The sequence below is a fragment of the Eutrigla gurnardus genome (genome assembly GCF_963514095.1).
Source record: "Eutrigla gurnardus genome assembly, chromosome: 12".
NCBI lineage: Eukaryota > Metazoa > Chordata > Actinopteri > Perciformes > Triglidae > Eutrigla > Eutrigla gurnardus.
In genome coordinates this window covers 4,046,426-4,060,930 of record NC_139926.1, presented here as the reverse complement: position 1 = coordinate 4,060,930, position 14,505 = coordinate 4,046,426, and the positions used below count along the sequence as shown (strand labels likewise).

At 45.0% G+C, this 14,505-nt stretch overlaps 1 protein-coding gene across 3 annotated transcripts in view; it reads right to left on the bottom strand.

Moving 5' to 3' along the window:
* Positions 1 to 592: 592 nt before the first annotated feature.
* The window catches only part of LOC311022290 (rho GTPase-activating protein 20-like), a 40,585-nt gene continuing 26,672 nt past the window's right edge, over positions 593 to 14,505 (bottom strand). The window contains exons 10-16 of one of the 3 annotated variants that reach the window (XM_084023441.1): positions 13,579 to 13,769; positions 12,343 to 12,507; positions 11,040 to 11,149; positions 10,708 to 10,897; positions 5,710 to 5,824; positions 1,208 to 4,345; positions 593 to 1,159 (exon numbers count right to left, since the gene is read on the bottom strand). In XM_084023441.1, coding sequence (XP_083879567.1) covers positions 2,643 to 4,345; positions 5,710 to 5,824; positions 10,708 to 10,897; positions 11,040 to 11,149; positions 12,343 to 12,507; positions 13,579 to 13,769 — 2,474 coding nt within the window. In that variant the 3' untranslated portion in view covers positions 593 to 1,159; positions 1,208 to 2,642. The remainder of the gene's footprint in view (positions 1,160 to 1,207; positions 4,346 to 5,709; positions 5,825 to 10,707; positions 10,898 to 11,039; positions 11,150 to 12,342; positions 12,508 to 13,578; positions 13,770 to 14,505) is intronic. The other 2 variants (XM_084023440.1, XM_084023442.1) reach the window with 2 other exon arrangements.

Below are 14,505 nucleotides of genomic sequence, written 5' to 3'. Positions count from 1 at the left end.
TTCATGTGGTGCTTCAGAGTGAGTGAAATGAGCTAAATCAACATCACGCGTTATTAAAGAAGTCCTGAAAGATTGAGAGCAGAAACTCTAGGAGTAAACAGACATTCCCATTCAAATCAATGAAGCAGGACAGTCACCGGACATTTTTACCGGTATGTGTATTGCTGCCGTTGCGGCCGTCGTCGCAGCTCACTTCTGAAATAAGTAAAGCAAAGCGGAGTCACTGAGGTGAGGCAGTAACCGGGTGACTGGAGGAGACTCTGGGAGCATATTGTTCTCAGCAGCGTTTGAAATACATAATTGAAAAATGATTTCTACACGCCAGTGAAACTACGGTCACGTGAGTCAGCTGCCGTCTGACTCCCATTGCTGTTATTATGGGAAGGATGGACTAGGGCGAGGCCAACGGCCTGAGGTTTTGGACTTGGCGGCTTGGTTGCAATCTGCAACTGCACCACTAGATGGCAATACATTGTAGACACTGTCACTGTACAAATTCCTTGATCTTACTCCTGATCTACATTTTCGTTCCTGCCTGGAGAAGTCGCACTAAAGAACAAATTCACTTCGATCCGCAAACTCATTTCACAAAGGCGACATTTATTCAAATGAATGACATTTTGTCCTCGTGAACATCAGATGTACACAATATACAAATGGTGCATTTTGTAGCAAATATACTTTCTATAGAGACAGCAGCAGCAGCAGAATTGGCATGTACAAAAATACACATTTGATTCTCACACAACATACCAGAGTAACAAGAAAATATATATATATTTATATATATATATATATATATTTATATATATTTCTGTATCATAAATATGCAGAATTATACACGTTGAACACAATTCATTGTAATGGAGATAACAATTATTATATTATTAAAAATACAGGATAAAAGGGTGTTTGGAGAAAATGGCAACACTTAACATGACGATGACCTTATTGCAGTGTGTGTGATCCGGTGGGGAAAAACTACGTAAGTTCATAAAAAACACTGTGCTAATACTACTAAGAATATATTATCTAAATATGTGTCTACATACCTTTCAGTACGTTAATGCACAGTGAAATAAGGTCAGTTATTGTTTGGTGTCACTTAAGAAATCAGCACTGGAACAAAGATATTACATACTTATGAACATAACACACACTGCGGTCTCACACACACACACACACACACACACACACACACACACACACACACACACACACACACACACACACACACACACACACACACACACACAGTGTCCTTGTCATTCTTGTGAGACTGAAAGGGTTTCTTGTTGAGAATAATGAAGTGCTATACAAGCAAGAAGAAAGGAGTTTTCTCCTTCAATGGCACACGTTTTCTCACATTCCTGCTCAGGACATGTTCTGACTTTCTTTTATGCACACACATCCCCCCCCTCCCCAGGTCACATAGATATAAACCAGAGCTACAGAGGACAACATTATGTTCTGTGTGGCTCATATGAATAAATACCAGCCCTATTGATTCACTGACTCAGACACACACTTCACTCTCTGGGGAAAAGGCTTCACTTTACAGATGCAGCTTGTCAAAGGTACAGACAGCATTAACAGAGTCGAAGATGTGTTGATAAATATGTACAGCGGGAGAATCGGTCCTAAAACGTTCCTCCTCTGGCTCTCCAGTAAACATCACACATGTTGTGGGAAGAAAAGCATGTTCATAGTATTTTCATGAAGTCACAGCAGTCATTGTGACCTGACAGTTGTCTGTGCTGCTACAGAGAGCAGGGTTAAACAGTTGTGGCCCCCAAATTTTGTTTTATTAACTTTTGTTGTTTAAAAACCTTAAAAATGTGTCATGGCCTTGTTTTCCCACAACTCTGTATGGGCTTTCTGCTGCTTTGGAAATGTTAAATGTTTTCATTTTAAAAACCGAATTAAAAAGGCTTCTCTGTCACTACTCATTCATTTCTGAAGATAAATATATTTTTCAAGGGAACCAGATTTTGGCACCCGAGCTGCTTGGAGTGTTTGGAGATACAGACATCCACTTAAACTGACTTTTATTCACATCTTCTGTGTAATAAATTCACTGAATCAGACTCCATTAGAGGTCGATCACACCAAGATGCGTTGCCAGAAACCATTGTTGTCCTATGGCCCTACCTATTAAGACAGGTAGCCAATCAAATGGAGCCAGAGCTTTACTACTTCCTTCCTGTTTGAATGCCAATACATGTGGAAGCAACAGTTGATATTAGTAATTTTAACGATGACGATGGATGGATTTTTTCAATATGTCGTGAACCCAAAACCTCTGGGTGTGATTGACTCCATTTCCCCCCCATGAATCATGTGATGGCCCACTCCACAGGCTCATCAGCTGTTTGGGCCAACACGCTTATTTTTAAGCAGCCATAATCAGTTAATAAGTATTTGTGGATACCAACTGCAGGGCAAAAACATCTGTACCTTTTCTAATCCAACCCCTTGGATGTATCATCACAGTAAAGCGGTGAGTATCAGGCTGACTACGGCTGCCACAGGGAACGGTTGTATATGGGGAATGTTATCACATCAACAATTGTTGTTTACAAGTGAACGAATCAGATAATAATCAGTCTTTCATACACAGTTTTTCTGTACACAGTTCTTATTTACACGTATGACTCTTCTGCGAAAAAAAGCTGGTCAAAATCGTCCACTCGCGGGTCGCTGCACCGCCGGCTCTGCCACTCCCTCTTCCCTTGAACGATAGCCAGCGCCACCTCCTGACTCCTCCGCAGGCAGACCTCTGTATCCTCCTGGCCCTGGGAGGAAAAGTAGTCCCGCACGGCCCGGGTGGCGGAGGGAGACAGGCAGAAGCGTGGCTCGGCGTGGTTGGGCTCCACCTCTGACACTCTCAGGCCGCCGTCTTTAGGGTGAACTTTAGAGGTGCGCGGTCTGTCCAGGGTGAGGCTGCAGGAGGAGTTAGAGGTCGCAGGTTCAGATGCTCGGCGGGGAAAGGGGCGGGGAAGGGTCTTCCTCCTGTTGTGTCCCTCCAGGGCCGGAGTCAGAGTGTGAGACTTTTGTCTCTGGAGGACTAGAGTGGTGGCGTTCTGTCCAAAGAAAACACCCTGCGGCGGCTCCACGCTCTCTCCTCTAACCAGCCTCTGTGTGACCTCACTTCCTGTGTGTGGTTTGGGGCTGGTAGGGGAGGCTGCGATCGGGGATCCGTAGGTGCAGGTCTGGTCGTGGAGCTGTCTCAGCTCCCGAACAGTCAGAGGTTTCTCCGCCCCCCTGTAGAAAGGAGATTTGCTGCGCTGCAGCTGCAGTAGAGCTTGCTGGTAGGACGGAGGGCTGCTGGATCTCTGTTGGCAGTTTCGGTTCGTTGCCAAGTCCTCCTGACCAACAGAGACGCCGTTACTGGTTGGGTGGGTTTTCCCGTTCACCACAGGCAAGTCTTCCTCTGGGTGTCCATTATCGGGCTGCCGCAGTGACAGGCGGCGGTCCTTCTTGAGCCACGTGTTAGGGTGGAGACCGTGAGGGTGTGACGGGGTTTGGCCGGTCCGAGCGGACTGCGTAGGCTGCGGCCAATGAGGCGGTGCTTCCCTCTGAGGGGGGGATTCCCCAGGTGACAACTGGGACCGTCCCTGAAAAAGAGGGGAGAGAGGAGTAGGTTCGCCCAATGGAATAGCCCCAGTGGTGGCGTAGTCAGTAGAGTACTGTGAGAAGGCGGAGTCTAAAGAGCTGAGGGAGGAGCCTGTGGGTGAGGTTGCCGGTGACGACAGACTGGAACAGCTGGCATCCAACCGCAAAGGAGGCGGAGGGGCGTGCTTCATCTTCCTCCGCCCACAATTCTGGACTTTGGCTCCTCCCTTGTCACATCCATCCTCTTCCTCCTCCTTCAGCTGTAGCCCGCTCAGCCCCTGCTCCAGGAACACCTCGTCCTCCTCCCTCTCCCCCTCCATTGCGGCGTCGTAGCTCGCCTTCCGTAATGGTAGGTGGTGGTTATCGCCATGAGCCATCACCGTGCCTAAGGGCGGAGTGCTCGCCAGGGCCAAGGCGGGCTCTGAACTCCTCCTGAGCCTCCTGGGGCCCTGTGACAGGCCGCCATTGGCTTGGCGGGTGCGGGGCTGTCGGACTGCAGGGTTGAACCTCCTGGGTCTGGCCAGCGGGGGGAGCTGCAGCAGGAGATCGGTCTCAGGGTCAGGATCGGGGTCGCAGTCGCTGAGGGTGATGACAGAGTCGCGGCTACGGCTGTCCGGCTTGTCCTTGTCGCGAAGCGGCAGCTGCTCCTGGAAGGGAGACTCGGGGTCGTCGTTGAGCTCGTTCTCCAGACTGTCGTAGGACGAGTCGTTCATCTGGAAGGATGACACATCTGGGGAGAGAAGGAATATTATGAAGAGACTTTGGCTAAACATTAGGTTAATTGTCAAATTTACATCAAAGGGTGTCAATCCAAAAATACTAAATAAATACACCATAATTAAGCCAACAAAATACACGTCTTTACATCTAGTCTTAATTGACCATTACATTTCCCGTAACAGCAAATTATACAGCTTTTGCAGATATCCCCTTTCATGCAAGGATCCTGCAATTTAGGGCATTTCCACCTACGAGCTCCCAAAGTCAGCACAGTGAGTTGAGACGGACCAAACTTTATTTACACAACAACCTACTAAATCAAAACTACGTGTCCCACATTCTGCTTCTCTCTCTCCTGGTAGCCACTTTATCCAAAAAGTCCCCTGAAATGAACAAAGCCACAGTTCTCTGCTGGAGAGGAGAACAGAGGACAAAGCGTAGTCCTGCTGTGTCCTCCTTCACCTCTGGCAGTTTATTCCTAGAAGCAGGGAGAAAGTTGGTGCTATTTATGAATGAGGAGATTCAGCACCGCGTTAATCAGCACCTGGCTTTGACCCCGCCAATCACTGAAATGACTGCAGGTCGACCCGCCGACCCCAATCAACAGGCCTGAAAGAGCCTCAGCCATTTAATTACACACACAGCCAGCTAGTCAGTCTGAGGCCACCTTGTTGGAATATTTTGAGGTGCAACAGACTGAAGCATTTTCGGTTCACGAGCACGTTCAGAAAGCACAGAGTTGAAGGGCTGTATGTTTTCAACAAGATAGCTTTTCGTTGTGCGGTGCTTAGAGAGGAAGAGACGGCCCACTGTGGGGCTGATTTTCTGTAACCGTCGTAGCATGAGAGCATGGTGGAATTAGCACGCAAACGAGCGGTTGGTTGGCTACTTAGCCGGCTTGCTAATTCCACCATGCTTCCGCGCTACACTGGTGAAAATGATCCGAATAAAGCTGGTAACAGCAACGCGCTCCTACACTCTCACAACAGTGTGTGGAGGAAGGGCTGGCTAGCTAGCCAGCTATCTTGTTTAATCCAGCATGCTTTCATGCTACAATGGTTGCAAAAAAAACCCCAGTGGGATGGTGGCCAGCAGCATCACTGGATCTACAGTCCCTCTGCCTCACATCATTAAGAGACTACTTCACTGGGAGGAGAGCAGGAGGTTCGGGACATATACAGGCTGATTCTGAATCAAAGTCATAGCGCAACCTACTGGCAACAGGAAGCTTTCATGGCATGCCGCTGCAACAGGAAGCGGTCTTTGATGGGCTAAGGTTGGCGCACACATTTCGTAGGCACATGTATGTATTACGCTCAAAACACAGGAAACACAACTAGTGGAACCGTGACGGAAGTGGCGTCCGTCTCTCACCTGAGCCGTGGTCACTGCTGCTGCTCTTCTGGCTGAAGCTCCTGAACAGCGAACTGACGTCTCCTCCCAGGAGGCTGCAGCAGTTCTCTATGAGGAGGCGAACCAGCTCGCACACCTGCAGGGAGAAACGGTTACAGCACTTACATTTCACCAATACGATTCATGTGGAGCTGCATTTGCTGAAGTTCAGCAGTGTCAACATGTTGAGGGAGCTCACACGTTTCAAACGGGAACTACTGCCTGATTTCTTGTGTGAGCTTTTGACCTAAATAACTGCGTGATATCAGCCGTCCGCTCCGGTGTTTTTTTGTGTTATTATCTTTCTGAGAAAAGTCTGCGTTCCTCTGTTTGCCTTCCAACTTCCAGAGTGTTTGCATTCCACAGCAACCAAGAAGACGTCAAACCCCTGGTCCTGGACAGTGTCCTGATAATCATAACATATGACATCATGGATTGGCTTTGATGATCACTTGCTCAAACATTTGATGTTAGCTTTTCTGAAAACGTTTTTGTCTTCTAAAATGATTGATATTACTGTGTTAATCATATTTAATAGCAAATATCCCCAAATCATAGCTGCTAATGACACATTCAGCCAACCTCTTCCAATATGTCTCTTTAAAGAGTGGGTTTGAAACTGTGTTTTTATAAAACGATCAGCCCAGTTGGAATCCTTCCTCAAACAAATCCCGTCCCTTGGCTGAAACCACCGCCTCTGAAACTAAACAGACGGAGTTTACTAAACACACACTCCGCGCTGCGACACAAACACACGCCACTCCGATGCGTTGGAGTTGTATCCACCTCGACTCTGTGGAAAGTTTCCACTAAAATCTGTCTGTTGTGTTTATGAATGAGTTGTTCTTCCTGCCGGTCCTGCGACGCAGCAAAAGACAAACACTGTTTTAGGGCCGAACTTTCTGTTAGTTTCTTGGGCCAGATGTCGCCTGTTCCTACATCTGCATGTGTGTTACATGACTGTGTTCACACGAGGAATTTGATTATCATTTCTAAAGTCATATTTTTAAAAAAAAAAGTAAAATAATCTGAAAGGCTGATTAAATATTCTTCTAAAATCTATTTATTTCAAGTGTTTATTTCGAATGGATTTTTTCTCTATTCTATCAACAAATAAAAGATTCTTATTAGAAAGAGGTTGAACTTCGGTGCACTGTGGTTTTTGTTTGTCACATGTTTTAAAGAAGACTTTCAGGGCCTGAACTTTTGGATTAAAACATGAAAGACAAACATTTCACCTGACAGATGATGAGAGATGAGAGCTCTTACATAACTTAATGTTTCTATCAGCAATCAGGCTCAGTTAATCCCTTACAAGTGTTATGAGAGCAAATGCAACATTAACCTCCTGCTTTTATCTCCTCTGTGTGTGTGTGTGTGTGTGTGTGCACTACCTCACTTCAGATATGTGCTAATGACTGCTGTATGAAAGGCCTGAGGCTATATTTTACTTGGATTATGGTAATTCTGACATTACATAAGCAAATATAAACATGTCAGGTGTCTGTGATCCTTCCTCTCAGCCTCCAACAGTCTGCAGATAGACTACCAAAAGCTGCTGAGTCATGGTATCTGCAGAGGCGTTTCAGTGGGTGAACATACAGAAGGATGTTTAAAAGAACAAACCTGTTCCTAATGACAGGTAAGCCGTAGCCTTAGGTTAAGATACTGTTGCTACTCTTTGAAATCAGCTACAGCACAGTATCGCAATATATGTAGAAATACACAGATGCCAATATTGACCTTTTATCATATAAAGTATTAATATTGCAAAAACAAGTTAAACTGCTTTTTCAGTCCATTAGATGGGAGAGATTTATGATTACCTTATTTAAAATTGTTCATTTGTTAATCACTATAATGCATGCTTATTGCAAACGCAATGCAGCAGCTAATGCAAGAACACAATGCAGAATGTCAACAACAAGCCTGTCGTGTTGAATTGAAATGTCTGATCAAAATAATGAAATCTGTTACTTATTTCTATTCCTTGTTCTGCTGTTTTCACCTCCCTCATTCTCCTCTTCTCTTTCCTTTCTACTCTTTCACTTCCTTCAGTCAGCATTCCTCACTGTCCCTCACTAGGAGCTGCTACGTGCTGCAGAGCACAGTTGCAAAGAGCCAGCAGACGTTCACCCGTCCATCAACAGCCATCCACGGCTTCTTCCTCTTCAACTCAATAGAATGTTGTTTTAAACTTTGCCTCAACTCTTCTGTAACGCTGCTGTTGTCTGCAGCACGGACACCTGGCTGACTACCACAGTGTTATAATGAGTGGCGGACACACGGAGCATGTATACTATCCAATAGTGTGCGTGGGAGTAGGAGTGCATTAAGACACTTCCCAGCTGTGTGTGAGTGGGTGATTTCTGGGTATTTGTGAGGCCATCAGTAAACACAGTGGCTAAGTCCCGCCCCTACTAGTGGACTGCCATCGGATCTTATTTTGGCAAAAATATGTATGGTAGTAAGAGGCAAATAATTGTTTTGATCCCGTTTGAATTGTACCATAAATAACATGTATGATGTCTGTCAGTTTTAAACATAATTCTCCAGAAAGTCGTAGGTTCGTTGTCTTATCATTTAGTTGTGAAACCGATCAGTGAACTACATCTCTGGTCTCATGCAACGTACGTCATCAACACAGCCGTTAGCTTGTCTTTTAAGAAAGTCGTATAACTTGAAAAATCAGCATACCCTGCTTTCTGCTCTACTTGACTATAAATGGAAAATAACACTCATGTTTACAATGTTTACTTCCACGACATTGGACTTCTTTTTGCAACCGGAAGAGTCGTCCCCTGATGGCTTGCAGAGAGAATGCAAGTTTAAGGCACTTTAGCCTCTGCATCACTTTTCAAAACAGGAGATTTCCCCCTGACTTCACTTCTCTATTGAGCTACTGTCTACTGTCACTAAAATGAAAAAAAAAAAACAAAGCTGCAGAAAAGTAAAAGTTTGCTTCAAGAACCAAGCTAAAGAGAAAATCAACGTTTGTTTAAATGATTTGTCTCTCGGCCTCCATCTAAAGGAGCATTCAAACTAAAGCTGTATTTACCTCCTAAACGGTACATGCAGCCAAAAACATTTAAATCATACACTGCAGGAAGGAAGGAGGGGAACAGAGACCGAACTGAATTGGCTAAAACTGAGCGTTCACGTGTCTCCTGACAAGGTTGGAAACTAGCCATTACAGAGCCAGGAGCCCACGCTTCGTAGAAACTGGCCCCGGCCTCGACCGCAGGGAGGGAAATGTCGAAATCTCACGTTGTTATTTTTTCCCGTTTTTCCCCAGAAAAAGGCCGGCCTCCACTCAGGCTGCAAACACAAGCAAGCAGTGTGCGAGGGGGAAAGCGTTATCAGGGGAGCATTTGTGGAAGAGATATTTGGTATTTGCTAGTTTTGTGCTGACGTGTGTGTGTGTGTGTGTGTGTAGGGAGATAGAAACCGTAGTTTCAGTGACACTGTTTTCCGCTAAAACACACACTTGGTCTCAGGATTCTGTAGGAAATTCTTTGCATGTTTTCTCAATGAACCGCAACCGCCTCAAACACACACACACACACGCACACGCACACACACATTTGAAAAAGACAAGCAAACCAGCCACCCACAGAGACTGTGTGTAACTGAAATACTGTAACTTTCCAAATAGACCACAAATCAAAAAGCTTTGTATGTTTTAGTGACTACATGATGGGCTCTGGTGGTGGAGGGGGGGGGGCTTCCACTGTGGGCTGCTGAGGGCTTGAGTCATTTCAGGTTAGCCTTTCTGCTCAACATGTGATGGAGAAAAGACGGAGCGATTCTATATGAAGGACTAGATAGAGGACTATGTGGAGCAGAGGTTCTCAAAGTGGGGTCCGGGCAAAATAATTTGCTATATCATTAAGTAATTGTGCTGTATCATTAAAAAATGCACATCTGCAGATGATAATCTGTGTTACGATTATGAGGGGTCCTCCCTGATGTAGACGACCACCATCATAATAAATAATACATCAATGACTTTGTCATGACTTTGATGCTCTGCTCATATTAAATATATTATTTCATAGATTTGTCTTAATCACTCAGCTCTCTCTACTCTCGTCCCTTAGTCATTTCATCACAGTCACAATGCATGATGGTACATAATCCTTGGTGAAGTAACCATTGGTTGTACACAGATGAATTGTGGGATACTTTGAGTCCATTATATAGAGTATAATAATTCTCACTATACATTCAGTCACCATGACAACATGGAGAACTCACTATGTAGTGAGTCGTGAGTCGCTCGCTGCACGGTAGGAGAGCTGACCCTCAGTGTGACCTCGTCCTCTGAAACTAGATCCTTCTATTTCCCCGTCTGCTTGCTCGTAAGGCGGCATGAAACTGTGGAGCTTTCCTCTTTCCTGTCAAGTCTTGCTCTCACCCCGGGGACATAGAGATCAGCGGAGTCGAAGAATGTTGTGATTTTACCGATGCGAATGTGACTTTGTGACTCTGCGTGTGTGTGTGTTACAGCTGTGTGTTAGTGGGTCAGCTCCTGCTTCGAGGTCAACCCACAGGGAAACTGTCTGCTGACTAACGGCTTTCGGGCCGACACAGAGGTTGTGTGTGAACGCGGTGTACGTGTGTGAGTGTCATCTCAATTTCTTACCTGTCTGTCAAACTCTCGTCTGTCTGTCTTTACAGCAGCACGCACACACATCATGCCGAGGCAGTTTGCTACTATTATTCCACTGAAATGTTAAATTCCTCACAGTGTCTCAGCAGGCCTCTCTAACACACACACACACACACACACACACACACACACACACACACACACACACACACACACACACACACCTGTAGCACCAGTGTGATGGGGACGCACCGTTTCAGTCCAGATACACCCATAATAATACCTCTATATTTGTGTCCGATACCAGTGTTAACCAAGTTAATAAGCTTTCTGTTTTTGCTCCATTGTACCATGCGTCTCCTCCTCACCTTCTTGGTGCCCTCCCCCTCCATCTCGGGAGTGCTCGGCGCTGGAGCCCAAAGCATGCTGGGAGCGATGCAGACGGAAAGGTTGAAGGCGTTCATCTGGTTGTCGTGGGCGTTGCCTTGGATACGGTGTAGCACGGCGATCACATGTCGCAGCAGAAGCAGGTTCTCGCTGGGCAGCAGGTGGAGTAACCTGCAGGTGGAGTGGAGGAAGGCGATGAAACGACATCCTTAAACACTCACCGTTGTCATGGTGACCTCAACACCAGTTTTCAGTGTTGCTTTGGTGTTACTTGTTTTATTCGTTAAGGCAAATGGAGGAGACGGATCAGTACCTCTGGACAGCTTGTGTCCTCTCGTCCCCTCCGTCCCCCTCCATCACATCCATCCACTGCTCGTACAGATCCACACTCAGCATGCTGCCCGGGATGTTCCGCAGGAAGTCCTGGATGCAAAAACAAAAAGAGATGCTCAGCTCAGTTTGGTCTATAAAATGCAAAAACTACCCAACTTAAGTAATGCCTTGAAATTGTAAAAAACAGACATTTTGCATGTGTAGAACATGTTGTATTTTCACTTTGATAAAAATGCTTCTTCATTTCATCCTTATTACATTTATTATTACAAATTTACACAACCTTCACCGGGTTTATGAACCACAGTTCTAATAAAAAAATAAAAAAGATTGACATGAATGAGGTCATCTAGTGCATGAAACCCATTGTTAAATAATCAGAAAATATGACATCCTATTATGGACAGAATCATCTTCTCCATGAGGAATCAGGAAACTAAATTTGAAGCAATTTGGGAGTGTGTTCCCCTGAAACGCCCTTCTTTTTCATTTTACTATGTTTTACTTGTGATTTATTTCTTACCTCAAATGAAAACAACCAATGTTCTATTCTGAAAATATGGATCATTCTGTAAAAGTATCTAACGAAAGATGACTGTATCAAGTGCTGCTAAAAATAAATAAATAAATAAATGACTACATGAAGAACAATATTCACCATTTAATGAATGCAGCCATGTTACTGTAGTCTTACTTGAGACATATTTTCTCGACTGATTAGAGAGGACCGATAATGCTTTTCTGCATCTTCCTTTTACTTTAGTCTGTTAAATGTTTTTTTCTCTTTTGTATCAAAACCTAAAGTTCATGTCCAAATGGAGTTCCTCTGCTCCTAAATCTCGACTTTTCTTCAATAAAGTGATGATGTCACCAAGTAACACATTAGCATTATATCTGCCCTCTAACAAAGCGAGCCAGCGTAGAACTGAGCGTGGAGTCACTGCAGCACAGCCTGATGGCAAAAATACATGAAAGCATGTCAACATGTTCTAGTCGGAACCTGAAATACGATTATGGACCAGAAAAGGAGCGGAGCAGGTCGCCTTTAGCAACGTCTCAGGTGGAAGCTGGTGCTCTGAGGTGGCTGTTTGTCCTGGATGCTGAACAATGCAGCAGCTTGTGTGTCGGCTGGCAGCCTGCCTGGCTGTGCACAGACAGATTATCCTGTCTGGACTTCTGTGACTTTGGATGCACATCAGTCGCTGCAACTTTCTGCTGTCTGGCTTCTAACCGGTGTGGTGGGGCAGCTTGTGGTTCAACGTGTGTGTGTGTGTGTGTGCTACCTTGAGGACAGCAGCGATGACGAACACAGACTGGTGTGTGATCTCCGGGTCTTCCCTTCCACTGTCCAGTCTCTCCCGAAACTCCCGGCAGGCTTTGGCCCCAGCTGACCTCCTGAAGACGCCCCTGGTGTACGGCCCCTCCAGGTACAGGAACACCAGCATGTCCTGCAGGGAACACATTACCCTTAATCGTATCTGCAGGCCGGAAAGCTCGGCAGCACTTTATTGTCCAGTAATGTTTTAAACCAAAAGGATTTCTGGATTAAGTGAATTTAATGTTCTCAGCCCAGCTCTTTGCTTTTCCCTGCAATCAGAATTTCATTTGCACAAATATGATTATTATTTCCCTCTGCCTCGATTGATTTTTATGTGGATTAAGGTAAATGTCCATTTAAACTGATACATATTGTGACTCCAGCAAACTGTCAATGTAGATCGTTGGACTTCATAAAGGAGTTCTTTAGATTTCAAATTTCACTTCTCTATTAATGTCCATTATTTCTTTGATTTATGATTGGTAATTATCTCACAGAATAGTAACCTATTGGGCTATTATTGCTGCTTTTATTTAGTTATTATTTTACTTTTTTACTTTTACAATTATTGCATTTTCTTTTTCTTTGCATTGATTGTAGTGATTTTATTATTTTATCTCTTGTGCTGCTTTAGCAGTTTTTAATGTGACCTTAGCTTTGTCACTTTATGGCTTGTACCTCACTTTTAAACTCTGACTGAATAAAGTTATTATTATTATTATTATTATTAACTTTTCAGCACCTGGCACAGAGTTGCACTGCTCGCCAATGTCACACTTGACCCAGGCAGCCAATCAAATGGAGCGAGAGGTGGGCTACCTTCCTGCTTTGAACGGTTGGAGATGTGGCAGCGACAGACAATAAAAGGTTGCTATTAGTGGTTTTTATGAGGTGAACTATATATATGTTGTATCTTTTTATGGTGTTTTTCTCTCCTCCTCATCCAACAGCTGAGCAGCATCAAAAGCTCTGTGTCTCAGTACCTCCACATGTGATTTGACCGACGCACTTTGAGGAGCGTTTTTGAAGCAGCGGCATTTGTCATGACGCATCTCGGTGTGACAGTAACAGAATGTACTTCCCCACACCACTACATCTCCCTTTCCCCAAATACACTGTGATCCCTCCAGACAGGATCCTGACCCCTGCGGACAGGGACCTGACCCCTCCTGCCGGCCTACGTAACCTCGGCTCGGCTCACCATGACAGGCTTGGGCAGGCTGTGGTCTGGAGAGCAGACAGAGCTCAGGGGTCGTCCGAACAGCCGTCCCTGGGTGGGGGTGAGCGAGGTCGGGGACAGGGGCAGGCCATCCAGCTGAGTGTTGGAGCCTCTCCAGAAAGGCCAGTTGATCAGAGACCTCTTCCTCTTGAAAGACTTCTGCTGGGTCGGCTCTGGTGGGGGGACAGGAGAGGAAGAGGTGAGCTGTGGTTTCAGACTAAATCACACTGTTGCTGCTTCAATGCATGTTCTGCAAAATGCTGCTCACAGTTCTAGTTCACTGTTTAAAGCTTTGTCAGGAGACTTTCTGTGACAGGAGGACAGAAAGTGAAAGAACTATTGAGTGAGTTCGATGTGTGAATGCCTGTATGTATATGTTTATATATTTCCGTCACCATTTTCATTCTCACATCGTGAGGTCAGAGGTCAAGGGATCCCAGTTTTCCTGTCAGCCGAACTTTAGAGCGTTATCCCTTCTCAAGCCACAATGACATGGTTAAGACTAAACAATTCTTTAGGTTTTCTAGGTTCATACATAGACTGATATAAGAAGTGGACGTAGTCATGGTGACACCACCCATTGGTTTCTGGACAACAGCTTTGAAGCCTCAAGTTTGGATGTGAAGCTGCAAACAAAACTAGCTTCATAGGTCAACTTTACAGCTAAGTGTTAAAGTCATCTTAGTAGCTGATTGTACTGGTAGAATGATAGTGACCTGTCAATTAGAAGGTAGCCCCGCCCCTAAAGCATCCCCTGCTTTCTGGTCTGTTGGACTCTAAATGGACCATAATGTACTAAATGAACACCATGCTGGATTGAAGAAGACTTGAAACTAAAGATTGAGACCATACACTCATGTTTACAATATTTAATAAGATAATACATCAAGATAGAAGTAGGGTCATATT